Genomic DNA, 27,510 nt, shown 5'->3' with positions numbered 1-27,510 from the left:
ATCTGGGTGCAAAAAAGAAATGTGTGGTGCTCGTGATGGTGTGACCACTTAAAATTTTTCGTGCAACGAAACGAAGGGCAAGTTTAGTGAAAGAGGGGGAAAACTGAGCTATATGTTCGATTGAAGGATAGCCCTATCACAGAATGTGTTCCTCGAAATAGACGCTGATCTAGATCTTTGAACAGTTCTCGGATCAAGAAACCTTGGTCTTGTGCAGCAAGCTAATATCCTCAAGATATCTGAAACAGAGGTGCCTGTTAGACTAGTGAAAGGGTGCACATCTTTGTACGTAGTTCGTCGGTTTTCCCGAATTACAGATAAGTTTTTATACACTCTTTACGTGTGATGACACCGGCTACAATAACCTAAAATACACACATACTCCAAGGTATTACTTGCACGGCACACTAAAATTGCCGTCGACCTTGCTGCTATAACCCGCTTGTCTCGCTTGCCTGAGCACTCGTGAAAAAATGATCGACAAAAAAATGAACTAGAAACCGCGTTTCGGCCGAACGGGCACATTAGTATGACGCTCGTACATTCGCGGAGTTGAAACACCGAGGACCAATAAAAAAAACACGCTGAGCGATGGCGTCTGACAACAGTCCCTCGCAAGATGGCGGCCGTCGCCTAGGCAACCGATGGAACTCAGAGGAGGCCATCATGGATCCGATTCGTCTGCTCCAGGAGCTCGAACGAGAGGCAAACGAAAAGCGGCGTGGTCTGCGCGCCGCCGCGAACGGTGTCAGCTCCTCTGCCGCGGACAAGAAAATTTCCAACGGTCCCTTGTTGCTGCTCGACGACATGGCAGCGTCGAACGACAAGACACCGCTGCTGAAGGAAACTCCGACGCTCAACGGACCGACCGGACGTCGGAAGACAAAGAAGTCCCTGCCTCCACGGAAAAAGCCTCCGAGTCTCAAGGAAAAAACTGGTGTCGGTGGAGGAGGTCGTGGCGGTGCCACACTTCCCGTCAAGAAGCTTGCCAAGACATCGAACAAGTCCGGCAAGTCGGCTTCGGTCAAGCCCGTGGAGAACAGTATTCTTCCAAAGGTGAGCTTCGACGACAAGAAAGCGCTCACCCCAGTTCCGGAGGAACAGCAGAAGCAAGAGACACCGGCTCAGCTCGAGTTCAGCATTCGTGAGCAACCCGATCTGCTCGTTCAAGAAGGCGACTCGAAGACAGCAGCGATGACACCCGCTGTGCCGGTGGCTCCTGAAGTCGTGTCCGTGGAGCCGAAGCCCAAAGAAAAGACCAGCGTCCTCTCGAGGATGCGAGACGCGGCCAAGAAAATCAATGTGGCGCCCAGCAAGCTGCAGCAGACGGTGATGAACGCCAAGCTTTTGCACAACAGACTGTCGCTGTCCAAGCCCAATGCTCCGCATGACTCTTCGGACCCGTCCCAGTCCGACTCCGGAAGTGGCCAGCCGGCGCAAGACTCCTCCAACGCGGCTCCCTCGATGGACTTGATCTTTGCAGACTCGCCGGACTCCATGGCAGAAGAGGAAGCTACCGCGGAGTCTGGCGAGAAGAAAGAAGCCGCCGAGGAGGCGCCTGCTGCCAAGCCTCCCGAACAGGAGCGGCCTAAGGGAGCCACGTGGACGGGTACTACGGCAAACGCCGAACTAGCACTCAAGATCTTGAATATGTCCAGAAGGGGAGATTGGCTCGGTGTGGATGCCCTTCTGAAGCACGTTGAGAAGGGAGACCTGCCGGCAGACCTTGCTGATGAGGTGAGTTCGGTGTGGGGTCCTTTCACTTCATCTGCTTTTAATGAAATCACTCTTTTATGGGAGTAACCAAGCCGCAGTTTAGCTTACCAAATCCCCTTAGACATCCTATAGACCGTTGTCACTGGGTGTCGTACAATTTTCTCCCTGTCGTTGGCATGTAGTGTCGAATCACCGTCGACACTTGATGAGACGAATTGAAAGGACTTATGCCCGAATTTTCCATGGTTTCTTTTATGTTTGGAAGTTTTTGCTGGAAGTTCTCAAAAGGCGCGATAAAATTTCACGCTGCTTTAGGTATTGTGTAGGCTATCAAAAAGAAAAAAATCTGATGCTTTCTAGCTGCAGGTTCTTCAAGGGCAATTGTTTGGGCGCGAAATAAGAAAAATCTGAGTCTGTACGTGAAATGTCACACCGAACACAGATGTACCGCAGCACATTCACAAAATAGTGGACCCTATGTAATATGTGGTGTATTGCGTCCCATGGCACCATAATAATTATTAACTAACCAACCGATAACCAACGGTAACTAACTATTTGTAATTCCTTACTGAAAAACCAAAAAGACGCGTACCATCAAGGAAAAAAGTAAGGACAGGACAGACTTTTTTCCTTGATGGTACGCGTCTTTTTGGTTTTTCAGTAAGCATGTACCAACTAGCCCAACAAAAAGTTCTATTTGTAATTCGTTATGTTTTGTCGCTTAATACAGAAAAGAAATTTTCTGTGAGAAATGGACGTCGGCACTTATAAGAATGTATAATATGTCTGGATAAAAGTATCAAAATATATGGAGGAATGTTTACCCTTCAATAACCATTGGTTCTCTGTTTCTGTGCAGGCAACTGGATTTACTCCGCTAATGTACGCCGTAAAGGACAGCCGTGTGGGTTTAGCTGACAAGTTTATTGACCTTGGTGCCAACGTGAATGCCAAAGCCAAGGTAAGCGCGCCGTGTGGAGTGCACCATTCTAAACTCTGTAATGTACGAGTCATTTGTAGACGCTCTTGAGCTTTTTCATGCAAAAAACAGAGCAGTTTGCGAGACTGTTTTCGATATTATTAGTACATTGTACAGGCGAACGTTTTCTACACCCATGCAAGTAGAGGAACTGATATTTCAGGTGTTCGCCAGTGTCACCTATCGATACCTGCTCATTACGTCCAACTCGCATGTTTCCTTGATGTTGGTGGCATTTCTCACCATCTTAGTTTTCTGTCACTTGCCACTTTCGCGCATTGCTCGTAAGTGTACAGGTAGTGTAAGTGTACGGGATGCCGTAAGTGTACAGGTAGGCGCAATATTGGGACCCAGCACCTGCACCAAGTGTGAATGAGGCGAGAGATCGATAGGATGTGTATTCATTCATTCATTCATTCATTCATTCATTCATTCATTCATTCATTCATTCATTCATTCATTCATTTTATTTGCAACAATAAAAAGATTTTGTGGGAGACCAGGGTATGGTATGTCGGCGGACAGACAAGGTGGCTGAAGAGCCACATGCGCCGGCGATTCACACACACCCGTCGTCTTCATCCCTTTTGAGAACCACACTGATCCATATTCGTACTGCTCCCTAAAAATATGTGCCAGATTCTTGCCGCCACAGTCTATGCATTTTGTATAATTATAGCATATAACCTGGTCAAGCGGCTACGATTCGTGAACAGATTATGTCGTTCGTGTGTAAGAGAGAGACAGACAGAGAGAGAGAGAGAAAGGGTTTGGAGTAATTCGCCGCCTTTTCAGAAATCCTGTTTTGTTTTCAACATAAACTTATTGCTTTGTGGCTTCTTCGAGAAGTATGGTTTGAAGTAACTACCCTTGAGGCGTGTTGCATATAAAAAAGATTGCTGTATGTTATTATCAAAAATTATTCTCAAGATATGTCTGTTCGCTAGCAGTCATAACTGTCGAGTGAACCACACATAGACAAAATGCTTTGGCAGCATTTTAGGCTGTGAAGTGTACAATCAGCAAGGGTCCTTGCGCTGCCATCAGCATCAAGTATATTATAGCGCAAAAACCGATAAACTTGTCGTTTTAGCTAGTCGAATTTCATTTCAAGCCATGTAGCATAAGAACACATCCATGGCGTTTAATTATCTTAGTTCGTAGCTTTTCTAGTTAACCGCTTCGATTACAACATCAACTAGTCATATACTACTAGTAAAACAGGAAACACTCGCCGGCCAAAATAAGACAATGCGGAAATAACGAAGTATTGTTGAAGGAAAGATGATGACTTTTAAGGGCTCGTTTTTATTTGTTATGCACAATATTAATGAGAACTAACAGACAATTGTCTGTTATTGTCTGTTAGTTCTCATTAATGAAGTATTGTTGAATATCTCAAAGAAAGTTACTTTAGAATATCAAAACATTCTCCCAAAGCCACATTCACAATTCGTCTATCAGGATTATTATATTATTACCGCGGAAAATGTACGTCAAACCATGGTGCCTTTGATGGCGGGGCAGTGAAAAAAAGCATGGTTGATCCCTCCGTCATAGGAATCGGAATAACACGAAAGTAAAGCGTGCCCTTACAGAAGTAACTTAATGCTTACTGTACATTGATATGAGAGAGTTTGCACAATGTATATTGATGTCTGGCAGCTATACCACCGTTTAACGTGGATGTGCCCACTTTCATGATTGGTGGTACATCTCCATCCCGACGACTAACGTCCCTGCTTAATGATTAAACAAACCCTTGTTGTAGCTGTAGCAGTTAACGGTAAAAGCGTAATCGGAGAACTAGGTGTGATAGCCAGAAGAGCGTCGCATATTGGACGCAGAACTTCGTCGCCATCCCGCGGCATGTTTAAATGTGACTGAACAACATGGCCGGACTAGAGCGAAACGCAAAGCGCGTCGTGCCACCCCGGTAGCCCGGGTGCAGTTTTTCTAGGAGCGAGCGCGTGAGCGGGGAACGCGGTGTTACAGCCACGTGAGGCAGGCGCGCGTCGCAGAGCTATGAGCGAGGCCGACGCTTTTATGACGCTTGGCTAAGGTCGCCACCTCGCTGTGTGTTAAGGTATTGACAAAATTGAACTTCTATTGAAAACGCACCGAATGGGAGGGACGTGTAACGCGTTGCACGTGCTAATCGCGGAAGCCACAGTAATGACGAATTATTGTACTTTACCGTTCCCAGAGGGCAACACCACCCCGCCGACCGAGAGAGTGGTAGATATAAAAGGCGCGTTTGTAAAGCCTCTAGAGTATGTGACCGTGGCGCAGTGGATAGCGTGCCCGGCATTTGTTGTTGCGGACCGAGCGGTCGTGGGTTCGATGCCCCGTCGACGGAACTTTTTTCTTTGCCTTCTGATCGTGTATATTTTTTCGGCTTCATTTCCGTGACGGAAATACGTCACTGAAGTCTTGGTGGACCCCGGCATAAAACACTTTCGTGTTAAAAAAGCATGGTTGATCCCTCCGTCATAGGAATCGGAATAACACGAAAGTAAAGCGTGCCCTTACAGAAGTAACTGAATGCTTACTGTACATTGATATGAGAGAGTTTGCACAATGTATATTGATGTCTGGCAGCTATACCACCGTTTAACGTGGATGTGCCCACTTTCATGATTGGTGGTACATCTCCATCCCGACGACTAACGTCCCTGCTTAATGATTAAACAAACCCTTGTTGTAGCTGTAGCAGTTAACGGTAAAAGCGTAATCGGAGAACTAGGTGTGATAGCCAGAAGAGCGTCGCATATTGGACGCAGAACTTCGTCGCCATCCCGCGGCATGTTTAAATGTGACTGAACAACATGGCCGGACTAGAGCGAAACGCAAAGCGCGTCGTGCCACCCCGGTAGCCCGGGTGCAGTTTTTCTAGGAGCGAGCGCGTGAGCGGGGAACGCGGTGTTAACAGCCACGTGAGGCAGGCGCGCGTCGCAGAGCTATGAGCGAGGCCGACGCTTTTATGACGCTTGGCTAAGGTCGCCACCTCGCTGTGTGTTAAGGTATTGACAAAATTGAACTTCTATTGAAAACGCACCGAATGGGAGGGACGTGTAACGCGTTGCACGTGCTAATCGCGGAAGCCACAGTAATGACGAATTATTGTACTTTACCGTTCCCAGAGGGCAACACCACCCCGCCGACCGAGAGAGTGGTAGATATAAAAGGCGCGTTTGTAAAGCCTCTAGAGTATGTGACCGTGGCGCAGTGGATAGCGTGCCCGGCATTTGTTGTTGCGGACCGAGCGGTCGTGGGTTCGATGCCCCGTCGACGGAACTTTTTGCCTTCTGATCGTGTATATTTTTTCGGCTTCATTTCCGTGACGGAAATACGTCACTGAAGTCTTGGTGGACCCCGGCATAAAACACTTTCGTGTTAAAATAGTTAACAATATATTCCTCTATCTTAGAATTCATAGCGCAGGCAAATTTGTCCACGAGTTGCCAGATTCACTCCTAAATTTATTCACGACGCAAAGTAACGTTAACGTATCGAAGCTATCATAAACCTAGTTAGCTTTCAAAAACAATGCCATTGAAGAAGTCAGTGTGAAAATTGAAGTCTAACATCGCCTTCAGCGTTCTATCCTTGTCTTCCCTTTATTTGCTTGCATTTTTACTCCCTCTCCACTTTTTAACGGCATTTCCTGTAATAAAACGGTGCAGTGTAATAATATGACTTTGCTCCAAAACTTATATATTTAATTCAAGTCGACAACTGTTTATCGGCTCAAAAAAGTCAGACTTTTTTCGGAACCAAACATTTAGCTGTGCTGTGTTGACTTGGCATGTAATCACCCGCCTTTCTGCCGCCTTCGGCCCCGCCTTTGTGGCGAACGCCTATAGATGCCCCAGTATCTTTCTTTCGTTTTGCTTTTTCTGAAGCGGGCACGTGGTGACATTGGAATGGGTCAGGGGTCACGGCCGCTTTTATTGGAGCACAACCGTGCCTAAAGCTTTCGATGCGAGCGCACACAGCGGAATTCATTTAGTGGGTGGGTGTGGAGTGTGGTCTTCTTAGAGTACAAACGTGACCGTCGTGCATATGAGGACCTCACGAAGGACGAGTCTGGAAACAGGAGAAAGCGAAAAGAAAACGTCCTACACATACAGCCTTCGGAGCTTAGTGTCCTGCTCAAAACATTGCATACAGAAATAGGCCCATGCTATCGGCATGCTTCGTCCAATGGCATCTCCGTATGAGTTTGTACGTAAACATTGTTAGCTTTTCTCTACCTCCTCTTGTTTATATCCCCCGTCCGCTTTGTCAGTGCAAGGTAGCCAAACTGGTTCCGTCTGGTTAACCGTCTTGCCTTATGACTTCTATCTATCTATCTATCTATCTATCTATCTATCTATCTATCTATCTATCTATCTATCTATCTATCTATCTATCTATCTATCTATCTATCTATCTATCTATCTATCTATCTATCTATCTATCTATCTATCTATCTATCTATCTATCTATCTATCTATCTATTTCAACCGCATCTGACTGAGGCTTTGTTTTGGTTAAACAGATTTATAAAACAGACTTCTGGTTTTTGAATTTCCCTCTCGGCTGTAAACTATCCTAAGCATGCCGGTTTATTGGAATTCACGAGTTTTCTTCATAAATCCATGCACATTAGCAAAACAGAATCTTACATTCGTTTCTATCCCAATGTTCCTGTTGCTAAAATACTCAAGTGGATTCCTTATTTTCCCTCTGTTTCAATATTCAATTGCTATATCCATTTAATTATTGGGTTCCTCACCAAACCAGCCATACTCACGGTTGTCATGTCGGTTGTAGATGTCGTAGTAGCTAACCTTTTCGCATTCTTTGCCAAGTAAAGCGATGTCTACATCGTAACGCTACGTCGCAAACGTTTTACAACCTTGTCGAAGATGCCCGACGTACCGATAAAAAAAGTTTAATAATGAAAGGAAGACTAATATTCTGCATCATGCAGCCTTTTAGACCTTAAGAGCTTCAGGTATCCACAAGTTCAGTGGTTCTCAACCATGGATGTTTCGAGGACCTCCTGGTGGACCGGTGGAACTGATGAGGGACCCCTTGCAGTAAGAGAAAAGAGGGAGGGGTCATAAACTAACGCAACAGGAAGCGTGAAATATGTGCCTTTTATTTCTCCCTGGCAAAGAATGGTCAGACGAAAGTATCACGTCATTTCTATCTCAACAGCTTGTCAATAAGTTTTGAGGTCTGCAGCCATATTCAACCTGTTTCTAGCTATGTTTGCTCTTCAAATATTCAAGCCTAGGAAAAGTATGCTCGCGTGCATATGTCGTAGAAAACTGCAACAAAAGCTATAGAACCATCTGATGGAGTAGGGTAAACATAAGTCAGCTCCGCCGCAATGCAAAGATATTTTGCGGTGAAGCATATCTCTGAAGGCGCTGCTGTCACGGGGTATAGTATGACTCCAAAAGACGCGTCTTTTGTTCTTGTTGTTTTTTAGAATGGGCTTCGAAGACCTCCAAAACTGGCTTCGCGGACCCCCATTTGAGAACCACTGCAATAGCTGTTCTACACATTTTTTTGTCCTTCATTCGTATCCTGTGTGACGATTTTTTTTTCTCCTTTGCTTTAATATTTTACAATTAAAAGCTGGTAATCCACTTGAAGATGTCTCCTGGTGTTTTTTTTTTCTTTAATCTGCTAGAATGTTTTACCCGGCGCGTCTAAGTGCTTATTTCATTAATCATCACAACGAAATCTCTCTCTGTGTCTCCGTTCAACATTCGTGCTTCGTTTTCACGTTTCCGCACTGATGTCCTGCTCGTGAAGCCGTTTACTCGTGGTCCCCTAGACAAGATCGCCTACGCAAAGTTACTTTTAAAATAATAAAAATTTCACAACTTTTACAAGGTTAGCGTGTCTTGTGTCGCTGACTTGTTTTTATTTCTAAATTGTAATATGTGAACTCGGGGTAATCATTAAAAGATTATTCATGAAACTTCGTTTGCGAAAGATATTTATTGCAGTATTACCAAATATATGGCGCCCACATTTCGCACAAAATTTAGGCGACCGGAAATACACCTACAGCTATTCAGTATATATGCACCAGTGCATATAATCTGGGAGAACATTTGCTGAAACACCCGGAACGTACAAAAGGTGAAGCAACCGAGCTTCTTCATTCGTTTGGAAACCTTCGCTCCTTTTGCGATCGGCCGAGCACGATTCTTTTCCAAGCGGCGACACCTTTTGCAGGTTCGCGTTTCGGTTCGACTGCTAACGACTGGACTTACAAAATGAAAGGCATCGCTTTCGCTATAACGCCTGTCTCGGTCAGCGACTAATCGCGCAGGCCAGGCCTTGAGCCCTCGGTTTAGGCTCGATTGCAGGGCGTGTCGCTGCTTGTCCGTCGGTGTATGTGCGAGCGCACCGGTATAGCGTCGAAGTCGCGTTGCGCCGGCGGCGGCTCGCTTCGAGCTGCGCTCTAAACCATTACGAAGCCACGGGGCTGGCAAAATGTACAGCACCCCGAGCCCACGCTTGGTTGACCACACCAGTCACCAGCTCCGGAGGGCAGCCGCTAGGACGCTGCTTTTTATTATTGTTATAACTTAGCTGCCTCTTTTTTTTTTTCGCTCACAGTGTTCAATTGGCAGATTTTTTTTTATTACTCATTTGTTAAAATGCTCTCGCGTAGCACTGACCCTTCAATGATACATTTATCTATTTGTCAAGTGGTATGCGCTTTCGTATGGAGTAGGTCACTGGATTCCCTGAATATACCCTAAACCATGGGTTCTCAAACTGGGTTCCGCGGAACCCAGGGGTTCTGTGAAGGGAATTTTAGGGCAACCTGCTCTCGTTTTACCTCCATTAGTACCTAATTTATGACTTCGACAAGAAAACTTGCAAAAAGTTTTGCATATAACGAAGCCATCGCATGTCGCATCCGCACATCGGGAGTCTGCGGCTAGCGAGAGACCCACGCGGTAGCAGCACTAAAGGCTCGTCGTCTAGTGCGCGCCATGAAACTTGCGATTTGCGGACCCGCGGAGACACAAGCCGCGGAACGCTGGTAATTCATGCTCGTGAGCGCAGTTCGTAACACGTGCGCAGGCATCGATTCGGCAATTCTTCAAGCCAACATATGGAAGATATCGGCTGTTCAAAGAACATTAACGGGCATGCGGGGCGTTTCGTAGCTCATGGCACGCCACCAGGGGCGTAGCCAAGGGGGGGGTTGGGGGGGTTCAAACCCCCCCCCCCCCGAAATTTTTCAGTTTTGCTTGCGTATATAGGCACGCACACATACAAACGCACGCACGAACATACATAAAGTATGGTTGAACCCCCCCCGAAAAAAATTTCTGGCTACGCCCCTGCACGCCACCGTTCATGTGGCTCAGCTTTTATACACGCTGATTTGCCACTGCACTACATTGGATTTGTAAACTAAACACGCAACGAGCGCTTTGATGTGCGCAAGAGGCATCACTTCGTGCCAGGTGTGGGCTACACGAGCATTTAGGCTTAGCCTTACGACCGTTGTATCGATGGCTGTTTCACAGTTAGACTGACATGCTTTCTATTTTTTGTGCAAGAGCTACAACAGGCTCTTGTACGTTCGGCGCTTCGTTTGCATGAACACATTGCTGACGGCGCACGGTGCCTGAAGCATGCACTGTATGGTAGGCGCGCGCTTTACGCGACTTCGGAGCGGCACGGTCACGGTGACGGGAACCGCTAACAAGCCTATCTATGTATTATCACGAGTCCCATATCAACAGCGATGGCCTTCGAGATTAAAGGTAACAGGCCAAAGTGGCGGCGTTAGTACTGTGGTTGTGCGCATTGAAAAGCATACTTACGTTGGGTTTAACCTGTGCAGATCTGGGAGGCAATGTAATCTAAGACGCAATAAACCAACGCCGCCACGTAAGCGGCGACCTTGGATTCTTGGATTGGATTGGATTGGCATGGGAGTGGGCTGTGAGGATTAAGGTTATATACAAATCCTGAGCCATGTCGTTCTAGTGTACATATATACAAAAGCATGCCCTTGTATGTTTCCTGGATGTCCCAGCTCATAGAATCAAGGCGTCATAGATTCATGGTCCGAGGTACTTGTACAGAAGCGGTTCACCGTCACTGCAGGGCGCACGTTTGCCAGCTCGGTCTAGGGAAATTGCGCGAATATACAAGGAGCCGTTTGACAGTGGGCGTAGACTTGTAGACTGTGAACAGTACCTGCGGTATGTACGGCCGTGTTACGTGCGAAAACAAGCTATAGCTTCTATCTCTTTTTCAAAGCTGTTTCTTGGTGTAGACAACTCCGGTTTATGTAGCCTACGCATGTTACCATTCCTCAACAGTTCAATAACGTGAAAATACGTGACAGTAGAGGAACAGCCCGGGTGAGAAGTCAGTTACTGTCTGCTGTGCTCTGCTTTATATATGACACTGTACCGGAACATCCAGTCGACGTCAGTTCATTAGGAGCACAGTCGTGCTAACGAACACGTGCACCAACGTCTTCTGCCGTGTCCACAATATTGAGAGCTTGTTCGGGTGCCATAACGTGCGTCTAGTATTCGTACAATGATTACAATGAATCAATAATACACGAAGAAGAAAACTTGATATATAATATATCCAGGAATATCAACGCAAGATATACGTCCAATAGTTTTCGTACATTCTGCCATTCCTTCTACGAAGAGACGAATGCACTCGTATGCTGCGTATTTCACCAGGACAGGGCCATGTTTCCCTAAATGAAAGCGCTGCACACGATCCATCACGCGCTTTCGCCCAACTTGAACTTTGTTTTCTCTGACGCGCTTTTTTCGTGACGTCTCCTGCCGCTCTGTAATGTACTTGACTATCCATATAAGTTAGTGACTCCCTGCACGGCTTCTCTTGTTCACGCATGTTGGTCTCGCAACAGCGGTCCTGTGTGTATGCCGACGCCGGCAGCCGCGAAAAAATAAATATATAAATAAATAAAACGCACTGCTCGCTGGCGCGTTGAGTTCCGCCAGAGCGCGCCCCCTAAAATCGAGGCAGCGGAGTGCGCACCGCGCGAGGCCACTGGAAGGATGCATCAACATTGGCCAAGAGCCTTGTCCCGCCACGCTGAATGTTAATAAGCGCCACACCGCGCGCGTCCGAGCGATAAACTAATTACCTTCGATAGCAGAAACTGTTACCGCTCGCCCACCGGCAGGATATCTCGCCGGTTCCCCATGCCATCACCCCGCGGTATTTTTAGTGCTATCATCCATAAAGAACGAAATATACTGTTATTGTCAGTTAATGCTCGTGCATAACGAGTAAACGCGAGAAAAACGAGGTTTCAACGTTATACGTACATAAATAAGTTCCCTCTGTAGTTTTCAGAGTCACAGAGAGTCATGCACGGTGTCACACGGCGGTGAGGCCGAGCGTTAGTAGGTCACCGTGTGCTAAAGATATATATGTGCAGTGTTTAACCGCGTGGCCACGGCGATTATGCGCATTATTTGACGGGTAAAGCAAGTAACAAAAACAATTAAAATGGGAGTCTCGGGGCTGCGACGAGGTCAGTTGGGCGAACGCTTCGGCGGTGACGTCTCCGCGGAACTTTACCTACTAATTTGTCATTAGCAATTATCCAAGTTTTCGATTTCCAACGTATGATTTGACTGTAATGCAGCAGCGCCATGTTTGTTGACTGATTCGCCCTCGCGCTACCAATGGCTAGCACCCCGAAGAGCTCAATTCGTAGAGCGACCGCCCCGGAAAGGCGTTGGTCCCGGGTTCGATCCCTGGGCCAAAACAAATTTTTCTTCAACTAAGAAGCTTTCCTTTCTGAGAAATCCATACGGATCTCCTTCTGGCTTCGTACTACAAAGGGCTGGATGTCAGTAGCCCTTTTTGGAGCATGTATATGTAAGGCTAAGTAGTTGATAAAGTGCCATTCTTCCTCCTCCGAACATGTGAGGATAGAATTTCGAAAGACTAGCTATTAGTCCCACGTCGATTTAATGTTGCTCGTTAGGCGTAGTCTTTAAAAACGCTTCTTGACGTTCTCCAGATTTTCCACGAACGCGTGTGCAAGCGATCTTCCACGCTGCCGCAGGCATGTCAAGGAAATGTATGGCAGTTAAACTCCCCAGATAAGCGTAGACAACAAAGCCTAGTTTTGGTTATAACTATGTAACGTGATGCTAGCGAACAAGGACACGGACGAGTAGAAAGACGTCTGGCGTTGTTGGTGTCTTTCTGTACTCATCCGTGTCCCTGTTCGCCAGTATCACGTTACATGGCTAAACCTCCCCAGAATCTGAGCAGGCTTTGTGTAAGTACAATCGACAGACCTCGACACTTTGCTGGTAAAATTCTATACTTTCATCAATTGTTCTATGACGTGGTTGCAATAGAGAGATCACGCGATATTTTTCAAGCACTCGCACCTGGGTAAATGAGAAAACATATCGCAGAGGAGCTTTGCGAGAACTCTGTAAAACTCATACACGTATTGGTAAGAGTCCTGAAGCTTTCGTGGTAATATCTTAAGGCTCTTAACTGACCTCTGTAGGCGGAATATCATTTGTAGCTAAACGGAGAGTTCAGTTTGAACCCATGCGTTCTAACCTGCTGCTCTGAGCATGGGAACGAGAAGAACCGAAAAGAGTGATACAAAAAGGATGATGATGACGTTGACAAGAATAAAGGTGGGACACATTATGGTCGTTAAAAAAAAAAATCGGCAGATCCCACGCAGTGTGGGAATCGATGTAATGCGAAGCAGCCAGCAAAGAGCTGCATACATCGTCTTGTTTGTCATTGAGGCTAATGAAGTCATTCATGTCGGGACATCTAGTTCGCCATATATCGCAAGATTGTCATACATGCATGCGTGTACTAAATCTGGTATATGCCATGCTAATGAAACATATATTCTGCTATATATATATATAGGATGCGTGACCTGCTATTTGCGTTCGGCACTCCTATCATGCCATACCAATTTAGGTATATCTCCAGTTAACACCATGAGCGTGGCGTCTAAATCATACCTACATGACATGCATGTCATGATTTTCATGTTAATTCCTCTTATTTATGTTCGTCACACAGTTACGTCGCGAGATACCTATTTTGGTGTATATCAGGCTAGCGAAACGGCCGCCAGCGCACCATGAGCGTGGCACGTAAATCACGCTGTGCATGATATGCCTGTCATGATTTTCATGTTACCACCTGTTATTTGTGTTCGCCATACAGTCACGTCGCGCGATACAAATTTTGGTGTATATCAAGCTAGCGAAACGGCCGCCAGCGCACCATGAGCGCGGCACGTAAGTCATGCTGTGCATGACATGCGTGTCATGATTTGTACGTCAGGACCTGTCACTTATGTTCGTTATACACTCTTGTCACGCCATACCAATTTTGGTATATAGCAAACTAACGAAACGGCCGCAAGAGCACCAAAACAGTCGCTTGTAAATCATGTCGTTCATGACATGGATATCATGATTTTCATGTTAGGACCTGTCATTTATGTTCGTCATAAAGTCATGTTTCGCCATACCAATTTTGGTGTAAATACTATTAATGAAACGGCCAGGAGAGCACAAAGTCGTAGGCGGCTAGATAGATAGATAGATAGATAGATAGATAGATAGATAGATAGATAGATAGATAGATAGATAGATAGATAGATAGATAGATAGATAGATAGATAGATAGATAGATAGATAGATAGATAGATAGATAGATAGATAGATAGATAGATAGATAGATAGATAGATAGATAGATAGATAGATAGATAGATAGATAGATAGATAGATAGATAGATAGATAGATAGATAGATAGATAGATAGATAGATAGATAGATAGATAGATAGATAGATAGATAGATAGATAGATAGATAGATACGCTCAAAGTCGCAGAAGTTCGCTAAGAAATGCTTCGCATTTAAAACATTAGCATACCTGAGCGTTATTCCTAAATTCAGTCCTGTGCAGCCAAGAAATTGCATGATGACCTGTACTCTTAGTGTAGCACACCTCCGAAAATGCTGACTCAGGGTAAAGCCTTCTAAAAATGGTACGTCGTTGAGTGTTTCCAGAAAAGTGGCAATCGGCATGATCTGGGCTGCTCTAAAGACGGACGACGATTGCAAATACTACGATAAACCGTGGCAGTTCACGCCTGCGATAAACACCCATCGAGGAGGCTCTTCAATGTACTCAGTAGTCCTCTTCTAAACATTGCATACTTGCACGATTCTATGTCGATTAGAGCATCAATTATTGCACGTCATACTGCTCGTGGCCCTCTCAGCGAACAATTTTCTTCATATGCGCCCTACTCTGATTTTACATATGAATTTACTTATGTTTTTCCTATATCTCGGACTCTTATTAAGCTTGCGAAATCATAATTGTCTCTCTTGCCTGTGCAACTCATTCACCGCCAATAGACCTATCTCTCAACCCCAAGTGGCCGGCTTGTCACTCCGAGGGGCCCGAAAGAACCGCAGTGCTCCTCGGCTCAAATGTCCTCGGCGAATGCTTATGCTGTACCATCTCTCTGTTTGCTTGTTATGCTTGAGCGTTCGTTTTGTTTCATTCTACACGCCTGTCCACGGGCTCGTTACGTTATCTCCTTATCCCCCCTTTTTTTTTCTTTATTCTCGCCCGTGAGCATCAAGCGCGAAGCTTTCCTCTGAATAATTTCGCTCCCTTTGTGCTATCTCTTTCTTCTCTAAAGCTGCCTTCTATATATATGACAAGCAGCATCGCAGCATCGTCTGGCGCGGCCATTGCACCGGTGCAAGTCCGCAAGTTTGTCAAAAGAAACAGTAAATAAACCGCAGAATGAAAGTAGGCAATGAGAAAAGCTTGCGGATGGGGCAGCAGAAACAGCACGTGTAGTAGATGTTCCATCGGCATCGATCGGTTTGTGAGGGCACGTACAGGACCAGGCCACAACCTTTTACCTGTAATGTTTTTCTTTCATTTTTCGTCATTCACTACAAGTACGCAAGAAGCCTGTATCGATCGCTTTGTGGCTTAGCGTTGAGTACAGCAGCGGACACGAGGTAAAAGCCCGAAGAGGTGCCGTCAATCGTGGCGTCAGACAACCGCGGACGCGTCACAACGTTTCGCTATGGCGCAATAAGTTCGCGGAAGACTCCACTGCGCCGTGCATCGGTGGCATTGCGTACTACACGTACATGTCCGCTTGGCCGCGGCTTGTAGTGGTGTCTTATATTTTTCAACAGAAAGCGCTGTAAGTGCTTGTACGAACCCTCCGGCTGTTCCGTGCTTCGCAACGCATCCAAGAAGAGACGCGCTTTTACTGGCGTATAAGCTGCGGCTAATTTACAGCAATAAAATGGCGTAGCGGACTGGTTGCTTCGCAACTCGAGGAACAAGAATCTGAATTGCAGCGTTGCGACAAAGAGCTTGGATCCTTGCTTCAAGGGTGTATACTGTGTGTGGCTTGTCGACACGTGTCTTGTCCTGCTTCAACGAAGCAGGACAAGACACGCATCTGTCGTAGCAGTGAGTGTAGCACACTTCGTTTTGTTGACAGGTCACAGAGAGGTACAAACCGCGCATCGTTGTGAATCAAGAGGAAAAAAATAATAAACAGGCGTCCTTCTGAGCCCGCCAATGCCTGTTTAATGCCTCGTCGTTGCACTGAATTCTGATCGAGAGAGACAAGGGGGGGGGGGGGGGGGGGGGAAGGGGCACGCTGAAAGTTTCTCCCCCTCCCTCACCCCCCCCCCCCCCTCTTAAAAGAGATCTCAAGAGCAGTGTTTCTGTTTCGACAATCCAGCATATCCGCTTGCCCAACGTTGAGAAAGTGTCAAGCCATGTTATCACTACGCACGTCTCAAAGCTGCAGGGCGTCCTTGAATAGCGATGGTGCCCTGCTTGAGATGTGCGTACTCGTAAGCAGTTTACACGTAGCATTTCTTCTAGATACAGTATCCAAGTATAATTCTGAAACGGGCTGGCTAGTGCATTCTGCGTGTATTAGTGTATTTCTCTTCACTCCTTTCTTTCACTATCTTACATCCGCTCTTATGAAGAACACTTTGAGTAGTATACCAGCCTTGTAGCTAAGTTGAGTCCTCTATCGTTGTACTCTCTATCTCTCTGTTACTACTTTTATTGCTATCTTTACTGCCCCTGTTTAACAATTATCTACCTTGATGACGACTTCCTACGGCTACCAGGAGTCGCGAAAGTTTCCAACACCGTCAACATAATGGAAAACATGGTTAATTAAGCTTCTTAAATTCTGTCCCGTGACCCCGTCTAGAACACTCTTATCGATTTCATTCGGCGTTATGCAGACAATGAAGAACATGCTTGCCGAAGATCACCCTTGCGCATTTGTGTGCCGCTATAGTGTACTGGAAACATGCCTGGTTAATGCAGTTCTGTTGTACGTAAATGTCTCTCGCTTGCGAATTCGGCCGTTGAGCAAGACTTTCATATGTGAGTTTGCCGTGGAAAGCCAATCACATTGATATTCCGAAATCACTCGCACTGTAGGACAGTTCTATGCGTCTCAACGGCGGTACACTCGGATATTTGAGTTGTCGCTACGAAATCGCTCCAGCTGGAAGCTATTGTTCTGTTGTATAGAAACGTGATCAAGCTGTCGATAGACTTCAATTATCAGGTGGTAGCGAATTGAGGTAACGCGATTTTACCGTGGCAAGCTCGATCCAGGAATGTTATCATATCGTCTCAAAATCCTTTCTCGGCCTAGTGTAAGAGGTAGTGCAGAATCAATGCCGAATTATTGATTTAAATAAAGAGTACATAGTAAAATTCTAAATTACATTACTCATATCTGTGTTCCACCCCTGTAAAGCAGAGTAGATCATTTGTGAGTCGTGTTCACTTGACATTGAAGCAGTTCGATCAACAAAGCTGAAGGTACTTTTAATCCAGTATTCATAGAATCCTTATTAACGCGATAGCGTTAAAGAGCTCGTATCGCAGAAATTCCGCCGTCGGCGTCGGGGCCGTTGGTTGTGAGCGAAAAATCATCATCTTGTCCGTGAGCGAAAAATGGAAAAAGCTGCAAATAAAATAGATAATAAATATGTTGGGTCCGAGTGAGAATCGAACCCAGGCCGTCTGCGTGGCAAGCAGGTGTTCTACCACACAGCCACACCTCTGCTTGGAGCAACATTGAAAGTAACCTTCATGCTTCCCAAAAATACGCGTCCTGTATACAGGTGTCACAGTACGAGATGTAATATCGCAGTAATATTGCGTGGTACAAGCGTACATTGCCATTGGCGTCACACCATGTCAATATCATAACGACTTCGTGGTTTAAAGAGAGCCACCCATTACAAAAGGCACACACATTACTGCGCGTATTCCCTTAGGACCACGTAGTGGGTGCTTCGCAACTTCGAAAAAGTTTGTCGCGCATAATGGCTCCTGGTTTAAAGCATGCTACCCATTACATAAGGCACACACCTTAGTGCGCGCATTCTGTTAAACACTCGTAGTGTTCAAACTGCGCACTAGGAACAGAATATCGCTATCGCGTTCAACTCTTAAAGGCGAAGCTTAGGCGTCCCGCAATTTTTGTATATATTTTTTGCATAATGCCTGGAAGTATACGATGTTTTAATAATCTACAGAGGCTCAGCTTGCACTCAGAAGTGAAATTTCCTCATCTACATGCCCGTGAATCGCAGTACAGATGTGTTTGAGCTTCAGGCGTGCGTAATATTATTTACTGTAAGAAGCTTTTCAGGGTTAGAGGAGGCCCTTCCTGTAACGCCCTGTGCATATTGAGACAGAACTGCCAAATACGACCATCAGCCTATAAAGGACACTGCGAAACCTGGTGGTTGCTAAGCCAACCATTTCCAAACTGTGGTACGTTTGGGTTGCTCGCTTCAGGGCAGTTTTTGTATGACACTATATTTTTTGTGCCTCTCGGGGACCGGAAGTTTGAAGTATGTAAACTTTTATATCGTCGACGTTGTGACCTGCCACGTTAAAATGCTATGCCACTGCTTTCGGTCATTTTTTTTTTCGCCACGTGCGCGCGATGCCCGCTTAATCTAACATTAACAGGCTGTCCTGTTCCGCCACTGTACTGTTGTGACAATAAGAACATTCGATCATGTAGATAACGTTTGAACTAGTGCAGGTAAATCTGGATTTTATATCATGGACATAATCACTTCCGGAGCTTTTAACTATAACGTCATCTTGAAGGTGTATGCGAGTCTTGGATCTCAGACGAGAACAAGGTATTATGTGGGCAGTAGAATGTGGGCTTACCTTTGCATGCTTTAACACATCCTTGAAGTTCCTATTGCGGTGATACACGACCCTTGGTACTTCAGGAAACGTCTTTCTAAGGCTGCTTGCAAATATTGGATAATATTTCCGGAGGATATTATTTATTTTTTTAGCGCGTTTGAGTGTTTGGTTATAAATGCTAGCGGCTGGTTGGGCTATGCTACCGGGGCTCTTCTAGCTAGTGTTGATTTTCTGTATAATTTACATGCTTCATTGTAGACCTTGCTTAGAAAGTCGTGCGAATAATTTCTTTCAACTAATGTTTCCTTGCTTAAGTGGTGAACGTAGTCTCCGTCGTCGCTACAGATCCTTCATACGCCTTGCCTGTCCGACAAATATTTCTTGTTTGACTAGTGACTAGTGTAATCTAGGTATTATTGTTGGCTGTCTGTTGGTTTTCTGTAGAGCGTCGTCTTTAATTTTCCTGTTTCAATAGATACCGTCATGTCTAGGAAGTTAATTTCGCTTGAAGAATGGTGCATGGTAAATTTAATACTAGGGCGAAACTTTTTACAATGGTCAATGAATGAGTTTAGTGCGCTTATGCCATGTTCCAATATAATAAATATGTCGTCTGTGCAGCGGAGATAGGTACAAGGCTTTACCGGAGACGATTTTAAAAGCTCCAATTTTAACTGACCTATAAAAATGTTGGCGTATGTTGAAGCAAAAGGGGTTCCCATACTAGTGCCAAAAATTTGTAGGTAGTAGGACGAATCAAATTCGAAATAATTAAGCGTGAGGACTAAATTTAGTAACGAGGGGTAAACTTTCAGCATTCTTGCTTTCTATGAGTAACTTTGAGGCCGCTTCAATCCCTTCAGTGTATATTCGTATACAAGCAGCAAACGTCTGATGTTGCCAGAGTGGATGGATCCGAAAGTGATTGTGTCTCGTTAATGGAAGCTATTATTCGAAGGAAATCAGGTGCATCTGGAACAAAGAATGGAAGGGTCGATGGGATATTAGATAAATGATGATTTAGAAACTTTGATAGTGGCTTAGTAGGTGTATTGTTGTTGGATACTATAGGTCTACCTGGGATTTGCGCGATAAGTAATTCATCTATGGAAACCTTATTAATCTTCGTAAGAAGGTAGAAGTGGCCTGCTTGCTTGTTTTTATGCACCAAGAAGCAGTACTTGGAGTGTGTGATTGATTTCCTGGCTAAAGAATTCGTTACCATAGGTTGTATGCTCTTACTATATCCTTGAGTCAGGTTGGAGGTTAATTTTCGGTAGTAGGTAGTGGGCAATTGCCTGATAGCTTCGTTTTCATATTTTTCTATGGGTCAGATTACTACACTAACACCCTTGTCCGCAGGTTTTATAACAATGTCCTTTCTGTTTGCGAGTTGTTTCAAGACCTCGTTCTCTGCATAAGTTAAGTTCTTCAGCTTTCGACTCTGTCTAGTTGTGTTCAGAATTTCCCTTGAGACTTGTCTTATGTATTGATCTATCCTTGTTTGGGTTGGAAGGGTATGAGGCATATACATACACGCCCTAGGGAAAGCAGTTGCAGCCTTGAAGAAGACATATCCGCTTGTCGAGACGTCGGCTCCATCGGCGCCCCGTGTTCATGAATTTTTCATCTTTTCCTTGGCTGGTGGTTTCGACCACCTCTACTCTAGCGCAACGTATACTTATCTGCCATTGTTAAATATCTACTGCTACGAAACTTGTTTGCCCTCACTCAGAGCCCCTCCGTTGCCACAACCGTTGAACGGCACGGCTATATATAAGCCCATATTATGACTTCCTTCACTTTCTATTTGAACCGCCGTGTGGTGTGGTCGTGGTGTCAGTTATCTAATAATTTTGACTTTAATCAGACATTCTTTTATGCTTTCCTTGAAGATTTTGCAGCGGTAGTTTAAAAGCTGGAAGAAACGATAAGTGAATTACCACGCACCATGCGCAGTTGCTCAGTTGACAGTCCAGTCCAGTGATTGATTAAGAAGAAAACATTCGCACATAGGTTCGCGCTGGCTTGGTTTTCCTCCGTATCTGACACGTGGTCAGCACGCGCAGATCTACATTTCACCCAAGATTACTCAAAGCCGCATAAATCTATCTGTACATTTTTACTAACCGCAAAAAAACACCGAAGCATACCTGTCTCTTACAGCGTTATTGCCGAGTTGATGGGTGTATCCTGTCGAATCGCATAGCTGAGAATACAACTGCTCGTTTTCCGTCTGTCCTTGCAGGATGGCCAGACCGCCCTTCATCTCGCCGCTGTCCATGTGAGGGAGGACATGGTGCGCCTACTGCTCAACCGACGCGCCGACCCGACCGTCACCGGAGGGGCAAGCATACTTTTTTTAACTATGAAAAATTTGTGTTCAGCGAGATTTTCTTGTGAATTTGAACGTACACGAACGACGTGGAAGGGGCCAGGAAGGTGACAAACACGAGCGCAGTCTCTGAACGACCGATTTTTTTTTTTTCAGAAATACGCAGAGAATGTGAACTCGATGCGTATGAACACGTAGATAGCCGATAAAAGCGTGGCTTGAGTGTCATTCGAGGTACGCAGGGTATCCGATAGATCAGTGGATGGGATAGATCAATGGGTAAATCAGTGAATGGGCCCTTGCCAGAAACGCAATGCCCTGAAAGAAAGAACGTCGTGTTTATGCGAACACGGTGGAGTTGTACACTGTCACGTTCACGTAAGCGTGTTGCTGATTAAGTGAAAATGCTTCCAAGTAACGTGGGCTCAATGCTATTGTTTTCACTTCAACGCGTCCTCTGTACTCCTGGTTGCCATTTTCGACCTCTTGACAAAACTACCGTTGTTCTGCAGCCCAAGGGCCAGCTGCCTATTCACGTGCTGAGCGCCCGGCCCACGGGTGCGGCCATCGTGCCCCTGCAGCTGCTACTCCGGGCTGGCGACAAGAACGTCCGCATGGTGCCCGATATGGTGCGTATGAGAACAAACTCTTGTCCTTCGGTTCATGTAGCGAATATGTCTTAGTGGCTATATCAGCTACGAGGTCGTGTTTTCGGTACATACGTAACGATACGTTGCCTTATATTGAACGACGATGATTCTGTGCAAATACCGCAAGACTTTGCACTTAAGAAGAAACACGGACAAATTGGTGAATTCGGAAGCTTATGAGGGAGAAATTTGTCCGTGCGCACTGCGGCCAAGCCAGGTTTCAGTTTACATAAGACAGAATTTTAAAAAAAAGAGCAGAATATGCTGTAACTGCGAAAAATTAGGGTGCCCAAATAAATGCGGAAGTAAAAACTCGATGTGTCGAAACAGGGTGCCAAATTTTGACGAGATGTGCACGCAACTTTAATCTGTTACAGCCAGGCCACTGATGACACCTGGTATGTCAAATCCTGCTGCGATAAAGAAGTACATAGAAAAAGAAAAAAAACTTTGTAACGGCGACAACGTCATAGCCTCAAGCCAAGGCTGATATCCCGTAGTGCTGCTTTCAAGATTTCTTGAACCGACTCTTCACTGCATCTCCACGTTCGTCGCGTTATTTACTTCTTCGAATGAGTGGCGCATAAAAAACGGAGGCAAAGTAAAGAGATGTAGACAGGCCTCCATTTTTTATGCGCCACTCATTACTATCCTGCCGAACTTTCTGTACACGTATTTTCTCAAACTTTTCTTGAATGAGCGTATAAAATCTGGTGTCGTCACGAAAATACGCCGTGTAGACACGTCTCGCGAAGTCACCGGCTACAATTTGCAAATTTCAATTGAAAGAATGTAGAAGTGGTGTATTGGGCAAGTTTACGTTGTGTGGATGGCGCAGAAGTTATCCTTCCCAAGATAAAAGCGTGTCGAGTCCGTGCGCTCTTGAAAATAGCGTTAGCATCTCGAAAGATACAATAAATAACAATTTATGGGGTCTCAAACGTGCCACCAAACCACACTATCATTATGAGGCACGCAGTTTGGGTCTCCGGATTGAATTTGACCACAAGGGGTTCTTTAATTAACGTGCACCTCAATGAGAGACACACGTTACAGAGGAGATAAGGAGCTTCAGTACTTCAACATAGCGCCTACAAATATTGTATCTGTGCACGCAAATTATAATGATGATAGTGACCATAAGCAGGCGCAGTCCCATATTTAGGGATGCGCCAATGGTAACACAACTGCCAGAGAATAACGTCAAGACCGAAAAGATTATCAGAACAATAAAACACACAAGCTTGCACGTGCATTTATTTAGGCAGGGCTTTCATCGACCGCGCTGTACAAAACGTTTGGTAAATGTGTGTTCAACTTGGTAAATTTCACAGAGTTGATGTGAGCCATGTTTATTGACAACAGAATAGGAACAATAACATAACTAGGCGGCAAGGTTCCTCTGTCGCATTACATGAGCTTGGAGCCGAAGGAATCGTTTAAGTACGCTGTAACACTTTTATTACTACATATGTACAAATTAAGAGATTCGTGTCACGTCCAATTTGCCAACGTGAAGTTACCTTCTACGCGTATGTTTTCACAATGCACATACGCGTGTATGAGAAAGACAGTAAAACATCTGGTGACCTCGAGAAGATCGCCTCAAATGCGTGATGATGAAAGAAGGAAGGGCAAACGGATGTCGCCTTACAAAGTTCATTTTTTCTGCGGGACTGAGCGTTGCACGCCTCCTTGGGGGACCTTCATTTCAGGCATGGAGGTCTGGTTGTACTCGACGGGCAGGCAGACGCCCACGTCACTGTACTTGTAGAAGACGCAGTGGCAATCCTTCACGCACATGCGCCTCGCGAAGCCACCGCACAATTTACCGCACTTGGCCAGGTATTGGGACTCTACCGACGTCAATAAACCACCGTGTCCCGCCAGAAGCGCGACCACCAGCAGCCAGCGCAGTATCGACATGGAGGGAGAAGCCATGATGGACGAAGAAGCAAGACGAACGTAGTCAAGACGAGCCCGACTATAAAGCCCTGCACGAGGAAGCGTCGGTGGTTGGCAGGGAGCCAGCGAAACGATTGAAGCATGGATTGAGCGTGCACGTGACTTATGCCTGCATGCTGAAATACCGTATATGGGCAGCACGGCAACGTCGCATCGCGATTACGTCATTCAAGAATGCCAAAAGCCTTGATGCCAACACACGCGCGTAGTAACTAAAGAAGGCGGATTTTTCTGCGGTTAACGCGCTCGGCACGTCAGATGTCAGTGTTCTGGTATAAATGAAATCCAATCTCACGATAATATACGCCGCGTTTTCCGCTGTGGTTGGACACTCAACATCTAATTGTCTTCACGTCTGCTATTCATCTTTTAATGAACAGGAAAATAACAACTAAGTGCGTCCTAAGTATCTCGCCCTTTGCTTTTGTTCTTTCTCTCACTCTCTCCCTCTCTTACTAAAGCAATCCATCATGCCTCTGAGCGCACAAGTGATACGCACGTGATTACAAAGCCGGATTCCATTGCTGTCCTTCTTCTTTCCCTGAATTATAAGAAGCGATGTTCAAGGAAGTAATCTGAGACGCATTATGTGCGTTCCAGTTCACTTATCTCGCGAAGTTGCTAGGATTCGGTGTCACGATCGAAGCATTCCTTGACTCTGCGCCATCCTTCCCTCCTCCCCATCCCCCCCCCCCTCTTTTTATCAACCGGTGCGCTTACAGTTGTTTGCATTTTCGTTTCTATCGGTTACGCGTTGACGTAGCAAGCTCCTGTAAATTCCTTAGTTGTATTATCAAGCCCCACTGTCATTCGGCATATATAGAGTTGCTACCTTAGAGTCGAGAAATTTCATTGTATAACTATATATAATGTGCTGCAATAGTTTACATGAGTGTTCCGTTAATTGGCTTGTGGTTTCATAATAATAGACCATTACATAATTTAAATAGCGGGAGATCTAAAGAATAGGGGGAGAACGCGCAACGAGGGAAGCGCGACAGTTGTGATGGAGTTCATAAAAGTTTAACTGTTAAGTGTTAAATATGCGCATTAGACCAGAGAGAGTATCGAAAAAGAGAGACAGCGGGAATACCATCAGAATGTATGGTTTTTTGGTATCCGACTTTAATGTAAGCTTCACGTGTCTTCCAATAAAACATTTTTGCACGCATGCTGGTGAGGGTAATTAGCGCAACACAAAGCACGCATAACTGCAGGTTTGCTCATTCTCGCTCTGGGAGCATGGCGGTGACATAGATTGAAACCAACGCCTAAGTGCTAGCGTTAGGGCATAATTTATAGGATGAGAGCCAGCAGATAGCGTATTGGGCTCGCTAGGGATATGTGCGAGAGTTCATCTTCTGACTCTCACATCTGGATCACAATGGGAAGAAAAGAGGCAATACTTACTGCGACTAGCGTGAATAAGCCCCTCAAAGAATCAACGTGGCGCTTCAATTACTAGCTGAACGGTTTGTGATGACGATGATAACGTCCCTGAATCATGTAGCATACCCACTACAGTAAGAGTTCCCTGGTTGACGAAGAGCAGGAAAGTATTCTAAACAAAATCAATTCCAAACGGAGTGAGCTCTAAATCTGCCCAGCTCATAACACAAAGGTCAAACCGTCTGAATCTAAAATATCAGAAAATGTTTAAGAAAGGAAGATCGCCGGCATTAAAGCACTTGAAAGAAGAGATGAAAAGGAGAAGGAGGAGGTCTTTCTTACGGTTCGTTAGTTCATTTACTTAAAAAAATGAAACAGCAACCAGTGCACTTCCTCACTCACAAAACGCAGTGAGACTGCATATATTCAAAGGGCAAACTACACATGATGCGTGTAGGAACGACGAAAGAATATCATGTTACACAGTTTACTCTTCTCGGAGAAAGAAAGGCAGTGTCGCCACACAAAAGGAAGGAAGGAACACAAAACGGAGAGGTCAAAGAGCCTCATAATGGAGGCAGGTGGCTCTCATTCTTTCCGTGCGGGAGGCACATGCCGAGGTCGCCCGGGTAGTAGACGCAGTGGCACTCGGGCACGCACCCGAATCCCGCGAAGGTGCCACACATTTCACCACACTTGGACAATTGGCAGTTTACCGGTGTCAGTACACCACCGTGCCACGCCAGCAGCCCGATCATCAGCAGACATCGCACCGTCGACGTGGAGGGAGAAGCCATGGCGGTCGAAGGAGCAAGCCGAACGCAGTCAAGCCAAGCCCGACTGTAAAGATCTGCACGAGGAAGCGTAGATAGTCAGCAGCGCGCCAGCGAAGCGATTGAAGCGCATATTGAGTGTGCAAGTGACAAACCTAGCTACACGATGAATTATATACGTATTGTCTGACATAGCATCACAGTTCATTCATTCATTCATTCATTCATACTGGACCCAATTTAGGATATTGCAGGAGTAGCATATGTTGTATATCAACACCAAATATGTCCCTGCAGTGTCAAAAAAGTGTAAAGAAAGCAAATATTAAATAATTAAGGATAACTACGCGTTACCAGGTGTGCCAAAAAGAAATGGTCGAGGGGCAGAGAGCGAGTGGCACGGTTTAGAAAGTTACAAACCTCTGTTGTCGGTGTAAAAAAAAACTCAATTTTAAGATAGTATGTAGTCCGCGCAACACAGGTTTTAAAATAAAGGCAGCGTGCAAAAAAAAAAAAAACAGACGGGTACTCTCCTTTTATTGTAAGGTCATGAACTAACTCTTCCAGCAATGCATTTTATAACTGTTATGATTAGTTCACGGTGACTTCGTGCTGACGATCCTTTTCTGAACACCAAAGCGGTGTTCGATAAGTGGCAAATGAATTGATCATGCGATCTATTTTCCGAATCTGAGGAAGGGCAGTTATGTTCAGTGAGCCTAGAGTTGCGCAAGGTTAAAAAGGCACAGCCGTACGTGAAAGATTTAGCGAGACGCCTTCGTTTGAACAAATTCCGAAAGATTATTTTCACATTGCTTATAAGGAGACTAAATAACGCAAGCGTAATACAACACTGGATCCGGCCTGTATGACGCAACACACAATCAAACGCGTATGAAGGAGCTACATAACGACAGTTTAGTGTCCCTGGGTGTTATATTAAGTATTTTCTATATGGAACAACCATGATAATAAAAATAATAATAATAATAATAATAATAATAATAATAATAATAATAATAATAATAATAATAATAATAATAATAATAATAATATCTGGGGTTTAACGCCCCAAAACCACTATATGATTATGAGAGGCGCCGTAGTGGAGGGCTCCGGAAATTTCGACCGCCTGGGGTTCTTTAACGTGCGCCCAAATCTAATATATGGAACAACCAAATTAATCCAACAGAAAATTAACCCCAGAGAATCATAGGGGGCGTTATTTGTAGTTTTTAACGGTAGTACAGTAATTATGGCCTTAAACTGAAATGAGTAGAAATGGACGAAAAACATCCACATTAAGTGGAATTAAGCTGGCCAAAGAAACGAGCCTCTCGAACAAAGCATAATTAGCGTTACACAGTTATACGAATACTTAAACGTCGAAAGTGAAACTCGT

General features: G+C 45.2%; 1 protein-coding gene across 1 annotated transcript in view; it reads left to right on the top strand.

Annotated features, from left to right (window-relative positions):
* Positions 1–341: 341 nt before the first annotated feature.
* LOC119383019 (uncharacterized) overlaps positions 342–27,510 on the top strand; it is a 129,708-nt gene continuing 102,539 nt past the window's right edge. The window contains 4 exon segments of the mRNA XM_049412391.1: positions 342–1,737; positions 2,579–2,680; positions 21,245–21,343; positions 21,844–21,960. Of these exon segments, the coding sequence (XP_049268348.1) occupies positions 592–1,737; positions 2,579–2,680; positions 21,245–21,343; positions 21,844–21,960 (1,464 nt within the window). The 5' untranslated portion in view covers positions 342–591.

This window comes from Rhipicephalus sanguineus, chromosome 2, assembly GCF_013339695.2.
Source record: "Rhipicephalus sanguineus isolate Rsan-2018 chromosome 2, BIME_Rsan_1.4, whole genome shotgun sequence".
Classification (NCBI taxonomy): domain Eukaryota; kingdom Metazoa; phylum Arthropoda; class Arachnida; order Ixodida; family Ixodidae; genus Rhipicephalus; species Rhipicephalus sanguineus.
This window is presented reverse-complemented; position numbering and strand designations above follow the sequence as displayed.